We start from the raw sequence: 23,593 nt of genomic DNA, 5'->3' as shown, positions 1-23,593 counted from the left end.
AAAATGTGGTACCTTGAGGGCCTGGTTGACTCTCTTGAGGTCCAAGATTGGATGGCAGGTACTGTCCTTTTTTGGCACAACGAAATAGATGGAATACTGGCCGGCGCCTTGTTCCTCCACCGGGACTGGGACTATGGCCCCCAGCTCCTGAAGCCTGGCAAGAGTCTGGCATATGGCAGCCCGTTTCGGTGTCCGCAAGGAGAGACTATGTACAGATCCGGCAGGTCTCGAGTAAACTCCAATGCGTAACCTAAGAAAATGCCATAAGAACATAAGAAAATGCCATACTGTGTCAGACCAAGGGTCCATCAAGCCCAGCATCCTGTTTCCAACAGTGGCCAATCCAGGCCATAAGAACCTGGCAAGTACCCAAAAAAAGTCTATTCCATGTTACCATTGCTAATGGCAGTGGCTATTCTCTAAGTGAACTTAATAGCAGGTAATGGACTTCTCCTCCAAGAACTTATCCAATCCTTTTTTAAACACAGCTATACTAACTGCACTAACTACATCCTCTGGCAACAAATTCCAGAGCTTAATTGTGCGTTGAGTAAAAAAGAACTTTCTCCGATTAGTTTTAAATGTGCCCCATGCTAACTTCATGGAGTGCCCCCTAGTCTTTCTACTATCTGAAAGAGTAAATAACTGATTCACATCTACCCGTTCTAGACCTCTCATGATTTTAAACTCCTCTATCATATCCCCCCTCAGTCGTCTCTTCTCCAAGCTGAAAAGTCCTAACCTCTTTAGTCTTTCCTCATAGGGGAGTTGTTCCATTCCCCTTATCATTTTGGTAGCCCTTCTCTGTACCTTCTCCATCGCAATTATATCTTTTTTGAGATGCGGCTACCAGAATTGTACGCAGTATTCAAGGTGCGGTCTCACCATGGAGCGATACAGAGGCATTATGACATTTTCCGTTTTATTCACCATTCCCTTTCTAATAATTCCCAACATTCTGTTTGCTTTTTTGACTGCCGCAGCACACTGTACTGACGATTTCAATGTGTTATCCACTATGACACCTAAATCTCTTTCTTGGGTTGTAGCACCTAATATGGAACCCAACATTGTGTAATTATAGCATGGGTTATTTTTCCCTATATGCATCACCTTGCACTTATCCACATTAAATTTCATCTGCCATTTGGATGCCCAATTTTCCAGTCTCATAAGGTCTTCCTGCAATTTATCACAATCTGCTTGTGATTTAACTACTCTGAACAATTTTGTGTCATCTGCAAATTTGATTATCTCACTCGTCGTATTTCTTTCCAGATCATTTATAAATATATTGAAAAGTAAGGGTCCCAATACAGATCCCTGAGGCACTCCACTGTCCACTCCCTTCCACTGAGAAAATTGCCCATTTAATCCTACTCTCTGTTTCCTGTCTTTTAGCCAGTTTGCAATCCACGAAAGGACATTGCCACCTATCCCATGAGTTTTTACTTTTCCTAGAAGCCTCTCATGAGGAACTTTGTCAAACGCCTTCTGAAAATCCAAGTATACTATATCTACTGGTTCACCTTTATCCACATGTTTATTAACTCCTTCAAAAAAGTAAAGCAGATTTGTGAGGCAAGACTTGCCCTGGGTAAAGCCGTGCTGGTCCCACTGGTCCGACATGATTTTGGCCCATTCATCTAAGAACAAGGAGAGACGACCACCTAAGTTTGGAACGGAGGAATGGACCGGCCAGATCTCATGGGAGGCAGGTTTTGCGATGGAATGTTGTGGGTTACCATCTCGGAAGGCATGACAGCCCCGAAAGGAATGAGACCAGGACTGGGATCTGGAGGATTTTCCTCTAGTGAAAGCACCTCGCACCCGATTATTATACCTTCGCTGGCCCCTGAAGCAGAAATGTGTATGGAAAAAAAACCTTGACTGTTTCGGGTGGTCCTCCGGCAGCTTATGGACCTTGTTCTTACCCAAGGATTTAACAAGCTGTTCCAGGTCCTCGCCAAAAAGCAACTTACCCTTGAGACTTGGAGGAAGAATCCGCCGACCAATTGCGCAGCCAGAGGAGACGTCTGGTCGACACCGATGAAACCATTGCCTTGGCCTATACGCGGAGTAAGTCATAAAAGCATCCGCCCCATATGCCACAGAGCCTTCCAAGCATTCATCCTGCTCCGCCTCTGCAGACGGGAGGTCCTGGGTGCTGAGCAATTGTTGAACCCACCTAAGGCTTGCCAGCTGCATGAGACTGCAGCTGATTGTTGCTCGGACCCCTAAGGCCAAGACTTCGAAGATATGCTTGAGATATGCTTGAGATAGAATTCGAGCTTGCGGTCCTGCATGTCTTTCAAAGCCGTGGCTCCCACCACCGGAATAGTGGTGTGCTTGGTGACCGCAGACACAGAAGAATCCACCTTGGGAATTTTAAGTATCTCCAGGCAATCCTTGGGGAGAGGTTAGAGCTTGTCCATAGCTCTCCCCACTCGTAACCCCGCCTCGAGAGCTTCCCATTCCTGGAGAAGCAGCAGCTTGTGCATGGGATGGAAGGGGAAAGTGCGTGGTGGAGTCCTGAGGGTCCACCTGAGCTGGCATCGCGACCGTGATCGTATCCTCCGGAGGAATCTCAATCCCCAGCTCCTGAAGTATGAAAGGAATGAGCGGCTCCAGCTCTTCCCTCTGAAATAAGCGGAGCGCTCGGGGGTCATCCCCCTCCAGAGGGGGGGCAGGCCCCACCAAATCCGCATCAGGATCCTAATCTGGTGCCACAGGTGGGGCTGGAGGATCCGGGGGTGGAGGGACCCCCAGTACCACCCGAACTCTAATGGATCCCTGCTCATCCGGCGCTGCGGTAGCAAGCGGGGAGGGCATCTGTGGAATTTTAGCGGGGAGAGGACATGGGGAAGGTTCCTCCTCCTCTTGTAGACTAGCCAAATAAGATTTGTGCATTAAGAGCACAAATTCCGAAGAAAAACGTGGCCTGGATTTTCCGGAGGGGGGGGAGGAGGGGGAATGGAGGGAAGATCAGGGTCCTCATCCTGAGTCCACACGGGGCTCAAATCAGGCGGAGAAAAATGAAATTCAGGCTCCTCTGCCTCCTACAGCCCCGAATCGGGAGCTGCAGAGATTCCCAAGATGGCCACCGTTCCTGTGGTTTGCCGACTCGGGAACGGCCTGGCCATGCGGTGAGAGGACCTCCCCGGGTCGCTGGCTTGATCGCTGCCAGGGAGGGACCCTCCCCACCCGGCAGGCACCCCGAGCAAAGCCTTTCACGGGAGAGCCGCGATGCAGGCTCCCTGCAGGCCAGGCAAAGATTTGAACGCGGTATGACCCAGTAAAAGTGCCACGAGGCAGAGAAAAAAACAGCTGAGCTGTCTGGTGCTAAGGAGTGGGTGCAGGAGAATAGTTAAAATAGTAAATAGTTAAATAGTAAAAAGCTGCCGAGTAATCAATCAGCTCTTAAGCTGAAGTGCCTCAATCCTTTTTTTTTTTTTTTTTACTTTGAAAATGCAGGGGAATGAACTTCCCTGCTGGCACAGCTGGGGAATTGAGCGTCCCAGGAGATAGAGAGAGAAAGGCAGCTAAATAGGGGGAGTGACTGGACTACCAGTATTGCCCCAACAGAAAGTTCACCGGGAAGGAAGCCTAGGCTGCATAAAACAAGGGGTGAAACCCCCCTAGGCCCCCCAAGAGCGAGGAGACAGTGCTGTCTCCTGAGAGAAACAGAGCGTTTTCAAAATTCTGACAGAACTGTCACTTTATTTATTTATTTATTTATTTATTTATTTATTTGATTTAGAGAGAATAAATATACTTGCTTGATCTGAATAGAAATAGAGGAAAGGAACCCAACAGGGCAAAGGCTAAAGAATTAAGCCAGGGAACCGCAGGGTGAGCTGCCGGCATCTACTGGAGACAGACAAATACTGAAGGGATGCAGGGTAGTCTCTGTCCTGATATAGGATACCCTTTCAGTTTTGGTCTGTCTCCATCTGCTGGACAGGAGGCTCAACTCATGGTCTGGACTGATCCGGGTACGTACAGAGAACCAAGATTCTGTTACAAATACAAAATCCACCCCCTCTTCCACAATTAAATTATGTATAAAACACTTTTTTGCATTCAAAAGAAGGCATTTTGCCAATTTTCCCAGTGCCTGCCTCTCTATATCAACTATTCTCACCCAGTATTCCCTCCCTGCCCTGTTAACCCCAGCAGACTTTAACCCATTATACTTAAAACAGGAATAAACTGATTTCCCAAACACATAATTATCTAACTAAACAATGCCCAATTAAAACAAGAATATGCTACAACCCTCCCGAGCCTCACAAATGGGCTCACTAAGGGGCATTTCCCTTTAGCGCGTCCCCTTGGAGTGCTGCTACGCGGTAACTTGGCAGTTCAAATACAGTCTCCCCAGTGATGGGAAGGGGTGGAGTCAACAGCATCATGGCAGAAGAAAGGGCAAAGACTCTGTTCTCCTTGGGCTAATCAGACCCCAGCTGTTCGGCCTGCAAATGCTGCCAGATGGCAAGCTCCAGCAGCATCTCTCCTTTCCCCTCTAGCATGGCAGTCAATATTCAGCACTTAGCTGTACAAACTGGTCATGGCAAGAAGGCATATAACACCCCGCTCCGCAGCCAGACCTGAATGAAAGCATCGATACCTAGTGCTCTTAAATCCCTTCTGTGACTGAAGAACCATGGTACCTTCACACTGTCAGAGGTCACCAGCAGATCCACAAATGGATGACCCCAGTGTGCCACTATAAGTTGAAAGGCTTCGTCTGCCAACTCCCACTCTCCTGGGTCCAAGGCCTGCCTGCTGAGGAAATCAGCTCTTACATTGTCCTTCTTGGCAAGGTGGGAGGCAGACATGTCTTAGAGATGTTGTTCTGCCCACACCATGAGTGCATCTATCTCCTCCGACATCTGTTAGCTTCTGGTTCTGCCCTGATAATTGATGTAGGCCACCGCTGTGGCATTTTCTGACATTATCCTCACCGATCAAGCTTCCAGTTGTTCTGCAAACTGTAAGCATGCCAGTCAAATCAAGCGTGCTTCTAATCGATTGATAGTTCACTACTGTTCCTCAACACTCCAGCGACCTTGCACCACCAACTCTTGACAGTGAGCCCCCTAACCCAAGGCTCGCATTTGTTGTGAGCACCAACCAGTCCGGTGTCTCCAAGGAAACTCCATTCCTGAGATGATCCAATTGTAATCACCACTGCAACTGGAAGCTCACCTCCAATAGCAAGTGGAGTCTCACTGTGTACTCCTGCGACTGCAGATTCACCGAGGGGGGGGGGGGGGCAACATGTGCTGAAGGAGCTTCATGTGCACTCTTGCCCAGGGGACAATGTCCAATGTGGTTGCCATGGACCTTAGGATTTGCGATAAGTCTACACCACTGGGCGAATAGCTCTTCTAAGGGCCTGAACTGGAGCAATTAATTTATGAATGTGACTCTCTGGCAGAAAACGTCCCTGCTCCATATCGAATTGCATGCCGAGTTACTCTAGCATCTGAGATGGCTGTAAACTGCTCTTAGCCAAGTTCACCACCCAGCCTAGTTCCTGAAGCAAGGAGATCAACTTATGAGAAGGAAAGCGAATCGTTTCTGCACTTTTGGCCCAAATCAACCAGTCGTCCAGATATGGATGGACTAGAATGCCTTCCCTGTGCAGAGACGCTATCACCACCATTACCTTGGAGAAAGTCCTGGGTGCCGTAGCCAGCCCAAAGGGCAGGGACTGAAATTGATGATGACATCCCAGAACGGCAAAGTGCAGGAAATGTTGATGCTCCTAGAGAATGGGAATATGAAGATACGCCTCCATCAGGTTGAGAGTCGTGAGAATCTCCCCTGTTTGTACTGCCATTATCACGGAATGTAGAGTTTCCATTTGCAAATGAGTCATATGCAAATGTCAGTTGACTGCCTTGTAATCTAGGATGGGCCGGAAAAGTCCCCTCCTCTTTCTTGGGAATGACAAACTTAATGGAATATTGACCCGTATTTTCTTGCAATCTGGGAACAGGAATTATTTCATTTCATTTCATTTAAAAAATTTATTAATCGCCTAACACTGTTAGGCCTAGGCGACATACAAAAGAAACACACATAAAAATAAAACATAGAAACTAAATGACAAAATAATATTTAAAACAATAAAACATATTGTCTAAAAAGAGATCACATAAAATCTCATCTGATATTTATAACTGAACTCATTGACTTATTAAAGTAGTTTCATTAACAGTTGTACACACGATTAAGCAAAAATTCCTTGAAAGATGTTTTAAATTTCTTAACATCTTCAACAGATCGAAGGTCAAACGGGTTCATATTCCAATGATTAGGTGCCGCTATGGAGAAAGATGTTTCCCTCGTACTATATAAATGAGCTAATCTCACAGAAGGAACCTCAAGCAAGTTTAATTGTGAGGACCTAAGTGTTCTGGCTGGTTTATGGATCCGAAGTAAAGCATTAAACCAAAACTCAGAGGGCAAAACACAAAGCTTAAAAACTGTCATTCCTATCTTAAAGAAAATACGCTCAGTCACAGGTAACCACTGAAGTCTACATAAGACAGGAGTAATTCGATCAAAAACACTTAGAAGAAGACACTAACCTAGCTGCTGAATTCAGCAAAAGTTGAAGTGAACGAATTGAATTTTTAGGTAAACCAATGTAAAGACTGTTACAATAATCAATATGTGGAAAAATGATGGCCCGTACGACCATCAAAAAATCTGATTCATACAATAAGTGTCGTAAACCAGCCAAAAGCCTCAACTTAAAGAAACCTGATTTGATTACAGATCTAATCTGTGTTTTAAATGACAAAGTTGAATCAATCAAAAAACCCAAACTCTTAATAGGTTTAGAAAGAGAAAAGGAAAAATTCTCAAAAGAAATAGTGTCATAGACAGGTTGAGAATGAGGGCGATGAATAGAAGTTTTGCTAGTGTTCAGAAGAAGCTTATTATGTTTCAACCAACGAGTAATGGAATTCATACATAGTGAAAGTAACTCAACTGTTTCAGACCAAGACTTCTGAACCTTTATATAAAATTGGATGTCATCTGCGTAGATTTTAAACCCATCGGTAATGATGGCCAATAGTTTTGCAATGGGACAAGATAGACATTAAACAACATCGCTGAGAGGGCGGAGCCCTGTGGAACCCCAGTCTTTACCTGTTGTAACTCAGAAGAGGAATTATTAAATTTTATGATTTGAGAACGATTAGACAAATAACTCTCAAACCATGCCAAAACTGACCCAGCAATTCCACACTCACGAAGACGAAATAACAAGATTTGATGGTCAATCGAGTCAAAGGTAGATGTTATATAAAATGAAACCAAGATGAACTGTTGTCCACTATCAAGACTTCGTTTAATAGAGTCAATTAAAGAGATCAGAAGTAATTCTGTACTTAAACCATGTCGGAAACCGAATTGATGAGGACTCAAAATCTCATGCTTCTCTAAGAAATTAGTGAATTGTTTTAAAACAATTCCCTCAATTACTTTAGAGATGAGTGGAAGTGAAGAGATGGGCCTATAATTGGCTAAATCACTGGCGTCTAAAGAAGATTTTTTAAGCAAAGGTTTAACTACAGCAGACTTCAAAACAGAAGGCATGATACCTAATTTAAGCGAATGATTTACAACATTGGTAATAGAGGTTTTCAGAATATCGAAAATACCTCTGAAGGTAACCGTAGAAATATTCAAAACAGGGCACATAGTATTATTCAAATTTGCAATTAAATTGGACAGTTCCGTGGAAGCTGCCAAATCGAATTCTACCCATAAAGAAGAGCTGCTAGATGACATATTCAAATACCAAGGTCCTATATCTTTAAAGATAAAGAGAACTTTATCCAATTTAGTTGAAAAGTAATTGGCAAATGAGTCGGCTGAGAGTGTAGAAACAGCCATAGTAAGATTAGTTTTTTTCTTTCAGTTAATCTATGTACTAAAGAGAATAACGCTTTAGAATTGTAACCTATCTCATGGATTTTTTTGGAGTAATACTCCTTCTTGGCTGCCAATGTTTCACATTGATATTTAGACAAAGAAGCTCGATACAAACTAGCATTATCATGCGAAGGATATTTCAACCATTTACGTTCAATTTTTCGTAATTGCTGCAAAGACAGAATCAATGATGCATTATTCCATGGACGGCAGACTTTTTTACTACAGTCAAGATAAGAATAGTACTTCAAGGGAGCTACCCTATCAATGGAGGAACTAAGATGTAATATCCACTTATCAAAAAAAGAATTGAAATCCTCATTTTCAACCATATCTGGTAATGTAACAAAAGCTTCCTTCAATTTACAAATGTCAACAACTAATCTTTTCTCAAAACCTTTATCAGCTTCTCCTGTACTAATGCAATCTATTGAACCATGTAATGAAAAACAGATCAGAAAATGATCTGACCAAGGAACTGGTTTAATAACTGGAGAATCAATCAAATGAAGAGTAGCATTTTTATGAGTAAAAACCATATCAAGAGTATTACCTAAACGATGCGTAGGTGAATTATGGATTTCAAATCCAACAGACTCTTTAATGTAGTCTCCACTGCCATTCTCATCAGTAGAGAGTTGCATGGAGAGACCATAAAGGCATCTGGAGGCATTCGGCAAAATTCCAGAGCACAGCTATCCCTCACCACTTCCAGGATCCACTGGCCTGCCATAATCTGGGCCCACCTCTGATAATAGAGAGAGACAGACGCCTGTCTATCTCCTGAACCAGGTGAGGCCTCATACCTTCATTGTGAAGATCGAGGTATTCTGGTCCTGGAGCCCACAACTTTCTGTGGCTTTCTAGGCTGAAAGGACTGAGATCTTCCAAAGGGATGAGACCTTCGAGTAGATGTTCCTCTGTAAAGATGAAACCAATGAGAATCCCTAGAGCGGCCTTTTGTCGCAAAAGGATGTGATGCCACCTTCTTGTCCTCTAGAAAACAAGGAACCTTGGATTCCGCCCCCCCCCCCACCCCCAGCTATTCACCATTTTCTCCAACTCACTAGCAAATAAAAGAGAACCCTTCAAGAGCAACCTTGTGAGACTGGACTTGGAAATAGTATCTGCTGAACAATTTCACAGCCAGAACTAGTGCCTAGCCGTTATCAGGGAAGCTACTGCCCTAGCAGCTGTCCGCACCAAATCACAGCCTACATTGGCTAGGAATGCAGCCCCAACTTCCATCACTGATCCGCTATGGACTCCGCTCCTTGTGTCTCCTGAGAGAGATGCAAACCAGCCCGAGCCACCAGGTAGCAACAAGAAGCAATCTGCAAATTCATTGCCATGGCTTCAAAAGCCTGCTTAAGAATAGTCTCAATCCTCCTATCCTGAGCATCTTTTAGAGCTGCCCCTCCTTCCACTGGAAAGGTGGTTCACTTGGTAACAGCACTCACCAAGGCATCTACCTTTGGGAATCGTAATTGATCCCTTACCTTCAGATCCAAGGGGTACAAACCTGCTAAAGCATGCCCCCCCCTTTTAAATTTGCCTCTGGGGCGCTCCTCTCAAGGTCAATCAACTCTTGAATAGGATCCAGGAGGGGAAAGAAACATGACACATTCTGCAAGGTGACTAATATGGGATCCTTCTTTTGCAAGCTGACAGCATCACTCCCAACCACTCCGAGCATCTCCAGGGTCAGAGTCAATAGACTCGGCAACTCATCCTTGTGAAAAAAACAAAGCAGAGTTCGGTTTGATTCTAAATTAGGTAGAATTTCTCCCTCTTCCAAAGGGGAGAATCCCAAGATCCTATTAGATTCATTCAAAGTATCATGATCCACGTCCCCCTGACCATCACTAGGGACAGCTACCCTGCGGTGCTTGATTGCAGTGTCTTAGTAGCTTGATCCACCTCATTTGGGTGCCCCTGCAGAAAAGTCTGCAGACCGTGGAAAAATTCCACCCAGGAAAAGGAGGATGGTTCCAAACCAGTGCCCACAGGCCCAAATCTGACACTCTCTGACCCTTCTGTCGGAGATGGCTCCATTGACTTCCACTCCACTCTTCTCCAGAGACACCACAGTCTGAAGGGACGGCCCAACATTGGTAAAATCCATAGAAGGCAAATCACCTTAAGCCTCCAAACAGTACTGACACAGGCGTAGAGAAGGCGATGGCTGGATTGCCCCTATATATTTAGCATCACAGATGGCAAGGTGCTTAGATCTTTTTGCCCTGGCACCATTGCTGGACTGCACTCTAGGCGGCTTCCTACATGCCCATCAACAGTGCCCAGGAGTACACGTGCAAATACACATCCAAAACTAGGCCGCAGTCATATGCACACAAATACCCCCGCATGCAAATACATGCACAAATATAGGGTGTGGCTTAAACAAGTTTATGCGCACAAATAGGTGTGCACATGCGTGCCATGAGTTCACCACCACAAGGCGAGAATTTGCGCGCACACCTGTGTGCAGGAAAATAATCATGGTGGTGGGAGGAGGCGGGCATAAAATTTCAACCCTGAAGAATTGTCCAGCTAACTCCTAGAGTTAGCCAGGCAAATCTTTTGCATATAGTACCTAATATACATAAAACAAGACAAAAAACAGTAGAAAAGAATATTAACTACTATTTACTTCTATTACCTATTTGAAGTAGGTCTATGTTAAATGCCACATATAATTCACTTTAGTGAATCAGTGTTATACAAGATCTTGATAGCAAGGAGAGCACCATCAAGTAAGACATATCTTGGTATGAGGACATAAAGCCATGTTGGATGGATTCAAAATCATATTGGAACATGCTTCCAAGTATTTTTATACTAGCAGGTTGTTAGGTTCATTAGTAAAATCTTATCACACTATCAAAACAAGTGACTTCATTATATATTTGCTAAGAGTTTAGCTATTTAATACAATGCATACCTAGCGAAAATGTCTTCTAGATGAATATTAAACTGAAAGATTTTTTAAAATATATTTTTTTAAAAATAAATTTGTAGATTGAGTTACCTGTAATGACTGTATTGCCTTCGTAATTGAAAGCACATGAGAAAATCTCATCTGTATGACCTTCCAAGACCTGAAGCAACTGTCCAGTGTGAGAGTCCCAAAGTCTAGCTGTCTTATCAGCACTGCCTGTTAGAATTCGACTGCCTTGGGCATTGAAGCATATCTCAAAAAGAAAACATAGAACATTATGGGAAATAGTCCAACATTAATAATATGAAAAGAGAAGCTCCTTATATAATCTAAATATTCTGAATATCCTCAGTATTAAGACTGCTAAATAATAATATAAATAAACATTCTATATGAAACACTAAAAACTGACTAAATCTTAATTCTATCATAGTCTAACCACAGTTCAAACTGCCAAATAAACATTACATTGAGTTCTCTGTAGTTTGACACAAGGTAGCTCAATATGCAAAGGCCATCTCACCTTTGAAATTTCACTTTCATGACCTTCCAACTTTGCAATGCACTTTTTTGTTGCAGCACTGTAAACTCTAGCAGTACCTTCAATAGACATAAATATGGAATTACTGACATGTGGTGTACATTATCTTTTATAAAATATATCAATTGCTAACATATCAATTTATATAAATTATTATGGTGAATTTATTTTGCGCATTTAACTATCACTTTGTACCATATTCACATTCAATAGGTTTGATGAACTCCATAAATGAACCTAGACAATCAGAAGATAGATGGGAAAAAACCCTTCTCTCATGCACAAATGATTCACAAACAATATAATCTTGCCAGTTATCACTTCATTTTCCACACAATCAACCTCACTCCTCTATTCCAGTAGATGTACAAAAGAAAGCTCATCTGCATACTGATGCGAATTTCAAACCCTTCAATTAACTGAGTGAAGATTAATTTAACGGTGGTTAAAAAGGATTGGTAAGTATAGCTTTCAGAAATTTTTGGACTTATAAAAGTTTGGTGAAAGGTGAAATTGAAGGATATATTCTTTAGAGTTTGTGTGTGTCTGAGGTAATACGCAAGCCAGAGATTGTTAATTCTAGTGTCTGTCTTTCCCACCCACTCAACTTTTGATTTTTAGGCACGAGACACTTTCTCATTAAAAATCAATCAGGGTCTTATCTAAATCATACTATTGTACCAGCCCTTATTGAAAGTTTAATCATCCCCTTGTAGGACACTAGCTGATTAATTAGTAAATTGACCTATAAATTTAAAGTATTCTCATTCCAACTCCCATAGTATCCTAAACTTAACTAGGAACTCAATAAAACTAAGATGAAGGCAGCAGTCCAGCAGCAAAAGGGGGCTTTCCAGTCTTTTGCATTGAGTGTCACATGTATGATTTTTTACCCGCCAGTGAGAGATTGTATGTGTGCACTCGGTGCAAAGAGCTCCTGGCTCTCAGGGAACGAATCCGATCTCTGGAGGCTAGAGTAGCAGACTCGGAAGAGCTGAGGCAGACAGAGAGGTACATTGATGAGACCTTCAGGGACATAGTAGCCAAGTCCCAAATCCAGTCTGGCAGCCCCAGTGCTGCCTTGGATGAGAAAGGTCTCCCAGTAGGAGAACATCACTCTAGTGTAGCAGGAAGTAATCCTGTAGCAAGGACCTGCTCTCCAGGTGATGTATTGTCCTCTCGCACTGAGACAAGTCTCCCAGGGCTACTGCCCAGGAGGGAAGGGTTAGGCCAGCCATCATAGTTGGTGATTCAATTATTAGAAATGTAGATAGCAGAGTGGCTGGTGGACATGAGGACCACCTGGTAATTTGCCTGCCTGGTGCGAAGGTGGCAGACCTCACGCGTCACCTAGATAGGATTATAGACAGTGCTGGGGAGGAGCTGGCTGTCGTGGAACATGTGGGCACCAACGACATAGGAAAATGTGGGAGAGGTTCTGGAAGCCAAATTTAGGATTTTATGTAGTAAGCTGAAATCCAGAACCTCCAGGGTAGCATTCTCTGAAATGCTTCCTGTTCCATGTGCAGGTTCCCAGAGGCAGGCAGAGCTTAAGAGTTTCAATGCGTGGATGAGACAATGGTGCAGGGAAGAAGTATTCAGTTTTGTAAGGAACTGGGGAAACTTTTGGGAAAGGGGGAGACTTTTCCGAAAGGATGGGCTCCACCTTAACCAGAGTGGAACCAAGCTGCTTTCACTAACTTTCAAAAAGAAGATAGAGCAGTTTTTAAACTAGAATAAGGGGGAAGCCGACAGTCACTCAGCAGTGCATGGTTTGGAGAAATGTATCCTTGAAGGATACTAATGAAACAGGAGAGTTAGGGCATCCCAACAAAAGCAAGTGTAGTCCATGTGCCTATATGTAAAAAATCACAGAAGCTAATGATTTCCGAATTATCCCTAACAACGGAAAAGCAGGTTGTTAATACAAACAAAAAACACACTTTGAAATGTCTGTATGCCAATGCCAGAAGTCTAAGAAGTAAGGTGGGAGAGTTAGAGTGTATAGCAGCAAATGATGAGATTGACATAATTGGCATCACAGAGACTTGGTGAAGGAGGATAACCAATGGGACAGTACTATATCAGTGTGCAAATTATATCGCAATGATAGGGAGGATCAACTTGGTGGGGGTGTGGCACTTTATGTCCGGGAGGGTATAGAGTCCAACAGGATAAAGATCATACAAGAGACTAAATGCTCAGTAGAATCTCTATGGGTAGAAATCTCATGTGTGTTGGGTAAGAGTATAGTGATAGGAGTATTCTACCGTCCACCTGGACAAAATGGTCAGACAGATGATGAAATGTTAAGAGAAATCAGGGAAGCTAACCAATTTGGCAGTGCAATAATAATGGGAGATTTCAATTATCCCAATATTGACTGGGCAAATTTAACATCAGGACTTGCTAGAGATATAATGTTCCTGGATGTAATAAATGACTGCTTCATGGAGCAATTGGTTCAGGAACCAACAAGAGAGGGAGCTATTTTAGATTTAATTCTTAGTGGAACGCAGGATTTGGTGAGAGAGTTAATGGTGGTGGGGCCACTTGGCAACAGTGATCATAACATGATCAAATTTAAACTAATAACTGGAAGGGGGACAATAAGTAAATCTGCAGCTCTAACACTAAACTTTCAAAAGGGAAACTTTGATAAAATGAGGAAAATAGAAAAAAACTGAAAGGTGCAGCTGCAAAGGTTAAAAGTATTCAACAGGCATGGATGTTTGTTTAAAAATACAATCCTAGAGGCGCAGTCCATATGTATTCCACACATTAAGAAAGGTGGAAGAAAGGCAAAACGATTACCGTCATGGTTAAAAGGTGAGGTGAAAGAGGCTATTTTAGCCAAAAAACCATCCTTCAATAATTGGAAGAAGGATCCATCTGAAGAAAATAGGACAAAACATAAGCACTGTCAAGTTAAGTGTAAAACATTGATAAGACAGGCGAAGAGAGAATTTGAAATGAAGTTGGCCATAGAGACAAAAACTCATAATAAAAACATTTTAAAATATATCCGAAGCAAGAAACCTGTGAGGGAGTCGGTTGGACCATTAGATGACTGAGGGGTTAAAGGGGCTCTTTTATTTGTCGAGTTTAGGGAAGATAAGGCCATTGCAGAAAGACTAAATTAATTCTTTGCTTCCATGTTTACTAATGAGGATGTTGGGGAGATACCAGTTCCGGAGATGATTTTCAGGGGTGATGAGTCAGATGAACTGAACAAAATCATTGTGAACCTGGAAGATGTAGTAGGCCAAATTGACAAACTAAGGAGTAGCAAATCACCTGGACTGGATGGTATGCATCCTAGGGTACTGAAGGAACTAAAAAATGAAATTTCTGATCTATTAGTTAAAATTTGTAACTTATCATTGAAATCATCTATTGTACCTGAAGACTGGAGAGTGGCCAATGTAACCCCAATATTTAAAAAAGGCTCCGGGGCAATCCGGGTAACTATAGACCAGTGAGCCTGACTCCAGTGCCGGGAAAAATAGTGGAAACTATTATCAAGATCAAAATCGTAGAGCATATATATAAAGGCATGGTTTAATGGAACACAGTCAACATGCATTTACCCATGGGAAGTCTTGCCTAACAAATCTGCTTCATTTTTTTGAAGAGGTTAATAAACATGTGGACAAAGGTGAACCGGTAAATTAGTGTATTTGTATTTTCAGAAGGCGTTTGACAAAGTCCCTCATGAGAGACTTCTAAGAAAACTAAAAAGTCATGGGATAGGAGGCGATGTCCTTTTGTGGATTACAAACTGGTTAAAAGACAGGAAACAGAGAGTAGGATTAAATGGTCAATTTTCTCAGTGGAAAAGGGTAAACAGTGGAGTGCCTCAGGGATCTGTACTTGGACCGGTGCTTTTCAATATATATATATATATATATATATAAATGATCTGGAAAGGAATACGACGAGTGAAGTTATCAAATTTGCGGATGATACAAACAAATTAAAAAACTACACTTCCACCCCTATGAGTATGTTATGATAGTATATATAAACAGTGTCTGTTTATTTTTCTAAGTTTTTATTTGAAGACTCCCCCATTAATGGTTATGCCAAATATGGAAGATAATATGTATAAGAAATTATATTGGATTATTCTTATGTATATTTGGACATGAGATTTATGTTTTTTCATGATTGTATTAATGAAGAAAATTTAATAAAGTATAAATTAAAAAAAAAAAAATTTGCGGATGATACAAATTATTCAGAGTAGTTAAATCACAAGCGGATTGTGATATATTACAGGAGGACCTTGCAAGACTGGAAGATTGGGCATCCAAATGGCAGATGAAATTTAATGTGGACAAGTGCAAGGTGTTGCACATTGGGAAAAATAACCCTTGCTGTAGTTACACGATGTTAGGTTCCATATTAAGAGCTAACACCCAGGAAAAAGATCTAGGCATCATAGTGGATAATACTTTAAAATTATCGGCTCAGTATGCTGCAGCAATCAAAAAAGCAGCCAGAATGTTAGGAATTATTAGGAAGGGAATGGTTAATAAAACAGAAAATGTCATAATGCCTCTGTATCGCTCTATGGTGAGACCGCACCTTGAATACTGTGTACAGTTCTGGTCACCGCATCTCAAAAAAGATTTAGTTGCGATGGAGAAGGTACAGAGAAGGGCAACCAAAATGATAAAAAGGATGGAACAGCTCCCCTATGAGGAAAGACTGAAGAGATTATGGCTGTTCCGCATGGAGAAGAGACGGTTGAGGGGGGATATCATAGAGGTCTTTAAGATCATGAGAGGTCTTGAACGAGTAGATGTGAATCAGTTATTTACACTTTCGAATAATAGAAGGATTAGGGGGCATTCCATGAAGTTAGCAAGTAGCACATTTAAGACTAATTGGAGAAAATTCTTTTTCACTCAACGCACAATAAAGCTCTGGAATTTATTGCCAGAGGATGTGGTTAGTGCAGTTAGTGTAGCTGGGTTCAAAAAAGGTTTGGATAAGTTCTTGGAGGAGAAGTCCATTAACTGCTATTAATCAAGTTTACTTAGGAAATAGCCACTGCTATTAATTGCATCAGTAGCATGGGATCTTCTTGGTGTTTCGGTAATTGCCAGGTTCTTGTGCCCTAGTTTGGCCTCTGTTGGAAACAGGATGCTGGGCTTGATGGACCCTTGGTCTGACCCAGCATGGCAATTTCTTATGTTCTTAAAGTCAGCAAACCAAACTGTACATGATCTCTTTCTATAAAGTGAACCTAACATACTTGAAACTCAAGGGCTTAATTCATTCAAAAAAGAACTCAGAAAAAACTATGACAGAAATCATCAACAGGTCCGGATTTCACATTAGGCCACGTAGGAGGCACCACAGTGAAAGGTGTGCATCTTCTTCAAGGGGGCAGTCCTCTTACTGAAATACCACTCAGCCTTAGCAGCAGTGTTCCATCAGACCCGGTCCCATAAAAGAGCATGGGTCAACAGGCTGCAGTTCTACAATGCCACCAGCCCACTCCTGCATGATTATGGGGCAAGTTCAATGGGATGCTGCTGCTAAGGCTGAATTGCTCTTTAGAGAGGACCATGCCTTGGAGGAAGAGGTAACCCTTTCCATATAGTTCTTCCTTGCATAGTTTTTAACATTTTCCCATTTAGCTTCCATCAGAAATTCATCATATCAGCCTCTAATTTTTTTTCCTTCATACCTCCATGGATTATGTAAGATTTATTTATTTATTTATTTTAAATCTTTTCTATACCGTCATTAAGGTGGATACCGTCACAATGGTTTACAGTAAGGCACAAAAAGTAATTTTATTAAAATCTAACAGTTTACACAGGTGCCATTAGGTTCGGTAACATAGTTTTTAATCAATGCTAGTTGTTAAATGAGTGTGATGACTATTGTGTCCAGGTCAATTATATAGCAGTTTTGAGTCTGGGACTCATTCTATAGATTTAACTTATCCTTTAGTGATGTCTGCTGACATCTCCTGTGGTAAGACAGCATGCCATACAGGCATACTCCCAATGTTTTTATTTGGCTATCTTTTGGTGCCTTGTAATAACAGTATGAAGCTCAGCTTTCCAAGGTGAGGGGGTCCCTCTAAAGATCAGGAAGGAGGGTCCTCCTTCCACTCTCTGAAGTGCACCTGCCCAGATTCTATTTTCCCTCCATGTCATCACCCAGGTCCTCCTCATGGCCTCTTCTCACATCATCCCTTCAACTGGCACCTGTAGCAGCAGCAGGCCCCTGACTTGTTGTTCTGTTTCTGCTGCAGGCTCCAGTAGGAGATCACAGTCAGCAGCAGACCTGGATGATGGCATGATTACTTTAGAGTTTGACACTGTAGGTAATTGCCTATGTTGCCCGTGTCAAAATCTGGGGTATTCGGTCATACTCTGTCAGTTCATAAATGTAATGCCTTCTGTGATTTAATAGATTAATTTATTTCTAATGTTGTTCTAATTATGGTCTCCACAGATGTAACAAGCAGTTCACCTACCATCAGCTGAGGCAGTAGCAATGAGCTGACCTGTATAATCAAAACAGACATCTAATACTTCATCTTCATGACCAGTTAAAGTTGCCACACATTTCCCAGTCAAGGCATCCCAGAGCTGCAGTTTTTAAGAAAAGAAAATCCATATATACTGTATGAACATAATTATAGACTTTTAAAAGCAATGCTTTGATTTATGGAGACAGAGAACTTTTTAAATCAGTTTACAGCATCAGAAAATGAGAAGCAATTATGTAGAACCTACAAACGTTTTATGTTTTTTTTCCACTGGTGAAAACAGCTAATCATTACAGAACCCCTGTAGGCCCTAATCGAAAGAAAAACAGAAAGTGGGCACAATGAAATATAAAGTGCACTTTTGTTTAATTTTTGACAAGTTACAGATCCTAAAAGTTGCTGGAAACTTAACTCCTCTGTTTATCTAGAGAACAGGTTAAGGTTAACCATTACCAGTATAATCTTCCTCCCTTATTTTAGCCCCAGTTCTGCAAAATTCCTGAATCATGCAAATGGCTGAATATCTGAAGATATTTAATCTACTGCATTATTTTTCTTGCTGTAAAAAAAAGATATTCAGGAAATATTAACTCTTTATCAGTCTCTTGTGCATAAAATTTTGCACATCTCAAAATTTCACCCTATTCAGATAGATATAGAGTAATCAGGTCATATAAAGTACCACAAAACCATAATTAATCCCAGACTTGACCAAGATTTATGCATAAAGAATCACGTTGTACCACAATTCATGTCTGAATTGTACTTTTTAGATGTCAGCCAAATGAACCAAATGTGAGGAAAGTATCAATCAAGCAGAGAGTAATAAAAAAAATCTGGATTTATATTTGGAATAAAATAGGAAAATATACACAATGGTGAAAAGAAACAAGAACATTCAATAACATTGAGGGAAATGAGAAAGAGGGAGGCAAAAAAATGTCCCAGAATCAAGAAATTCTCAATTTCCTCTTGAAAGCATAGCTCTTGCTCATATGGGATCCCTTTTCTCTAGAAAGAAAATAAAAAGGTCACCTCCTAGAGGATCTTCAATTTTATTTTTCCTTTTTAAAATATGTCCCAAACCAAGATAGGGTAAAAATACTATAAAAGCCTGCAAGCTAGTTTGCCTACATAAATTTGGAATATATCTTTATCCCAATTTATTTGATTGGGCAACCAGAGAATTGGATCAAGGCTGCACACTAGATGTAGTATACTTGGATTTTAATAAGGCCTGACACTGTTCAGCATAGGAGATTTATAAATAAACTGAATGCCCTTGTAAGGGCACTAAAGTGACTGACTGGATTAGAAACTGGCTTAGTGGGAGGCGACAAAGGGTAGTGGTAAATGGAGTTCTCTCTAAGGAGGGGGCCATTACTGGTGGGGTGCCTCAGGGATTGGTCATTGGACTAGTTTGTAAGGGAGATACCATATATTCTACCACTGTATGCAACAAAATATGAATACTAACCTCAGAGGGACACAGATTTTAAAAGATGGATGCTGACATGTATACTCCAGCAAAGGAACACTGTCTCAGCAGAGAGAAACGAGAAAAGAACTGTGACCAGCATAAAAATGCTACCTAGCTTATCAGATCAGCTTGTTGACTATAAGCTCCTTTCTTTTTAAAAGTAAGTGGCCCTAGAATAGCTAGAGAAGAAACTCAAAAACAACTTTATCCCCTAGCACAGAAAACAGAATCTGTCCAAGGATAATTCATCGGACAAGAGCAGTGACCCACCCCCATGGAAAAGGAGAAGGCCAGTGATCTGAAATGCAGAGACGACACCAAATACCCACTGCATGATTATGCATGAAAGTTTTGCATATTCATCAGCTGACTGTTACTAGAAAGGGCAAACAAGAACAAAGGAAGACCTGACAATGCGAAAGCATCAACCTTGCCCTTCCATGTGTCGAGGAGGTAGAGGTCCAGGAGTGTCCAGGGAAACTGGAGGGAGGAAAGCCCTGCCTGATATCTGGCTGCCTGTCACAAAGCCAGAGATGGCCCCCGAACTGAGAGATGCCTCCTCAACCCAGCCAGTACCAGGACCAAGGAAGCAAGCTCTTGTCCTCGAGACGGTCCCTGAGATCTCTAACCATACACTGCTCTAGAGGTAAACAGAAGGGAATCTCCCAAAGTTGGGTGGGGCTAGTCACTTATTTACTTCTATTAATACTCTACCAGGCTAAGGTTTGGCACATTTCAATCCACTAATGATGCAAATCTTCATTTAGTATAAACCAAGGCTAAGTAGCAAGGACTTTAAAGACAAGTACTATTTATTATCTTCTAAAGGTTAATCTGGCAACATTTGATAAATAAAAGTCTAATTCTGTGGATAAAACATGTGGTCTTTTCTGATTGTGTGGGAATAGGAAATAGTCTGTAGCATTGCTGGCTCCAATAGGTGTGGGGGAAAGGAAAACTAAGTGAACAATAGCAGACAGGTTCCCAAAACTCTAATATCATGTACAAGTTTTTCAATATTTTTGTGAGCAACATAGCAGGAAGATGGTTGAGAAAGGGTTTGTGGACCCTTGGCCCGAGGTGGTGTTGGCGCAATCTGTGAAGGGTTCACAGGTCCCCATCGTCGGGAGGCGAGGCCGGACGGGAAGCAGAGGCAGACAGGAGCTTCACCAGTACCAGCCCACATTCCTGCAAGTTGAGCCCTTGGGTGCCGGGGCCAGCTGGTCTTAGGCGGGCCTCTGTGTGGCTGGTCCCGGGAGCGGCCAGAGGATGGCGGTGTCGGGCCCGAGATGGACGATGCAGGTGGCAACTAGGCGAAGGAGAGGTCAGATCCAGTCCGAGGTCAGAGGCAGGCAGCAAAGGGTGAAGGTCATGTCCGGTCCGAGGTCAAAGGCAGGCAGCAACAGGCGAAGGTCAGGTCAGGTCTGAGGTCAAAGGGCATTGATAGCAAGCGTAGGTGAAGTCTGGGCCGGAGTCCCATGGGGCCCTGGAGGAGCCAGAGCCGAAGACAGGGTTCCGGCGGCAGTCACCCTGAGAAGGAGAGTAGTCTGCTGAAGCAGTAGGCTGAAGCAGGGACCTCCTGAAGTAGAGAATGCTGAGCAGGGACCTCAGAAGCAGAACCGCTGAAGCAGGAACCTCCAAAGTTGGAACGCTGAAGTAGGAACTTAGGAACTCTCTGCCAAGTCAGTCAGCTGAAGCTGAGGTGGTCCTTTTATATTATATTTATTTATTTATTTAGATTTATATTCCGCTTTTCACACTTTTTTTTCGGCACTTCAAAGCGGATTACATTCAGGTACTGTAGGTATTTCCCTATCCCCAGCAGGCTTACAATCTAAGTTTGTATCTTATAGTCCTGAGGGACAGACATCATCGCGGGCCGGAGCCTGGTTTCCCGCCACTGGTCCTTTAAAAAGAGCCAAGGCGGCACACATGCCTAAGGAGGGCCCGGATTGGAACGGTGGTCGGCTGGGTCTCGGCTGCCACGCTGAGTACGGGAATCCGGGCTGGAGACAGAGTATGGCGGCAGTGGCTGGCTGCTGCCACGAGTGCGCCAGAGCCGGAAAGGATGAGACACTGACCCTTCCTAATCAAGTAATCATCATATCTTTCCAAGATCTCAGTTCTGATATATTAGTGACCAATCTCTCATAAAGAATAAAGAAGACAGGGGAAAGATGGCATCCTGAAAGGAGCCATGATTGAGGGTTGATCCTACCCTCTGCTTCTAGCTGATTTCCTTTTTCTGCTATGCCACCTAAACACAAGGGTAATGGAGAGTTTTCCCCCCCTCAATTCCCACTCACTTTGTGGAGCAGCCGCAGATTACATCCTTCATGGTCCCAGAAGCTGAGAAGGTCGGGGAGGTGAACCCCGTTGTGTAGCTGGATGGAGGAGCGCAGATTTCACCTGAGAGTGTGGTTTCCCTCCCTTCCCCCAACACTAGACTGCCACTGGCCTGGAGGGAATTGGCTTCGGGTACGCTGCAAATGTTGTTAACTGATGATGTCAGTGGTTCAACATCGCAGGAGGGAGCACTTGGAGCGCTTTGGGAGGCAGTGTTTGAGACATCTTTGCAGTCGGGAAAGAAAGGAGAATCCCAAGGGATTGCTTCTTTGGATCGTGGAGGCCTTTCAATGTCCTCTCCTCCCGATGGAGCCCTCATAATACTGGGCGAGCTCAATATCTCCCCAATTAAGCCCACCATGGTTACTTTGGACACTATTTGGGAGCTTACTGCTGGGTTATCAGTCACTATCAAACCTTGTAATAGAAAGATGGATTTGCTCACCAATTCTCTAGATTCAAAAATTAAAGTTCATGAATAATCTTTGCAATCCTTAAAATCTAAGGTTGGAAAGTTGGAAGGAGGCATTCAGGAAATTCAGAGGTTTAAAGAGACAACTATCATTTATATTCGGCCATTTGGAATAATATTCCCACAGACCTCAGACTGGAGCCCTGCCATCTAACATTTAAAAAAAAACTCAAGACCTGGCTATTCCTCCACGCCTTCCCGTAAACTTCCGAAACATGCAAATGGTCCTTTAGCCATACTTCGCTATTTATGCAGATAGGAACCCATATACTTAGTATTTAATACGTTTAATTTTCTAATTTTTAATTTTTTAATTCTACTTGTTAACTGTCTCCTCCTGTCCTATGTTTTTCCGGCTATCTTAGCCTCCAAGTTTATTCCACCTTATTGATTGTAACTGTGCTTCGTGTTTAAATGGTTTGTTAAAGTTATAACCCCTTGTTCTTTGTAAATCGATATGATATGGTTATGATCATGAATGTCGGTATAGAAAAGAGTTAAATAAATAAATAAATAAATAAATATCAAGGGTAGAAATGTTTTATCTAACAGGGTTGAGCTCCTCAAAAATTGGAATCATCGTCTGAATCTCAGACTAATTAATTTCCCCAGAATTATGGGAGAACACCCTTTATTCATCTTCAATAGAAACCTTCAAGGGGTTCTTCTTATTCCTGAGACTGAATTTCCTTCTAGAAATAAAGTTTACTTTTGCCTACCTTTTCAGCTGTGGACTCTGGTGGATTACTTCTAGATACGCAGAACCTCACTACTTTTCTTGAAACTTTGGGTTTTGAAATTATAGATCACCCTACTTTACTTGTTTTCTTGATATTAGATTACTAATATCTTGTTCAACTGTCTCATTATTTTCGTCATTTAAATTCTCCTTTTCATGGATCAAATGTTTGCATGTTTCCTGATATTTCTAAGATAACGCAGGAGAGGAGAAAAGGGTTTCTTTCCATGAGACAGGAAACTATTTCCTTAGGTGCAGCTTTTCTTCTAAGATATTCTTGCAAATGTATTGTTAAAAAAGATAGCGATTGCTATATTTTCTTTATTCCAGAACAGTTGAGAGTTTTTCTTGATTCTAGATCCCAGTCATAGTAATAATAGGGGTCTTAATGTTCTAGTATTCCAAAATTTGCAGCCCCATTGACAGGATTATGCCTTTTCTTCTAATTAGTTTCCTCTTTTAATTCTCTTCTTAGATGCATTGCCTTCCTTTTTTCATTGTATTATTAACCATGAAATATGCCAACTTATTGTTATTCCTTTGACTATTTTTTCTATTTTCTTTTCTTTTGTTGTTGGTTATACAATATTTCATTTCT

At 42.1% G+C, this 23,593-nt stretch overlaps 1 protein-coding gene across 2 annotated transcripts in view; it reads right to left on the bottom strand.

Annotated features, from left to right (window-relative positions):
* DAW1 (dynein assembly factor with WD repeats 1) overlaps positions 1 to 23,593 on the bottom strand; it is a 182,039-nt gene that overhangs the window by 11,660 nt on the left and 146,786 nt on the right. For both annotated transcript variants that reach the window (XM_029617049.1, XM_029617051.1), the window contains exons 10-12: positions 17,944 to 18,058; positions 11,424 to 11,500; positions 10,991 to 11,153 (exon numbers count right to left, since the gene is read on the bottom strand). In XM_029617049.1, the coding sequence (XP_029472909.1) occupies positions 10,991 to 11,153; positions 11,424 to 11,500; positions 17,944 to 18,058 (355 nt within the window). The remainder of the gene's footprint in view (positions 1 to 10,990; positions 11,154 to 11,423; positions 11,501 to 17,943; positions 18,059 to 23,593) is intronic.

This window comes from Rhinatrema bivittatum, chromosome 9 (genome assembly GCF_901001135.1).
Source record: "Rhinatrema bivittatum chromosome 9, aRhiBiv1.1, whole genome shotgun sequence".
NCBI lineage: Eukaryota > Metazoa > Chordata > Amphibia > Gymnophiona > Rhinatrematidae > Rhinatrema > Rhinatrema bivittatum.
This window is presented reverse-complemented; position numbering and strand designations above follow the sequence as displayed.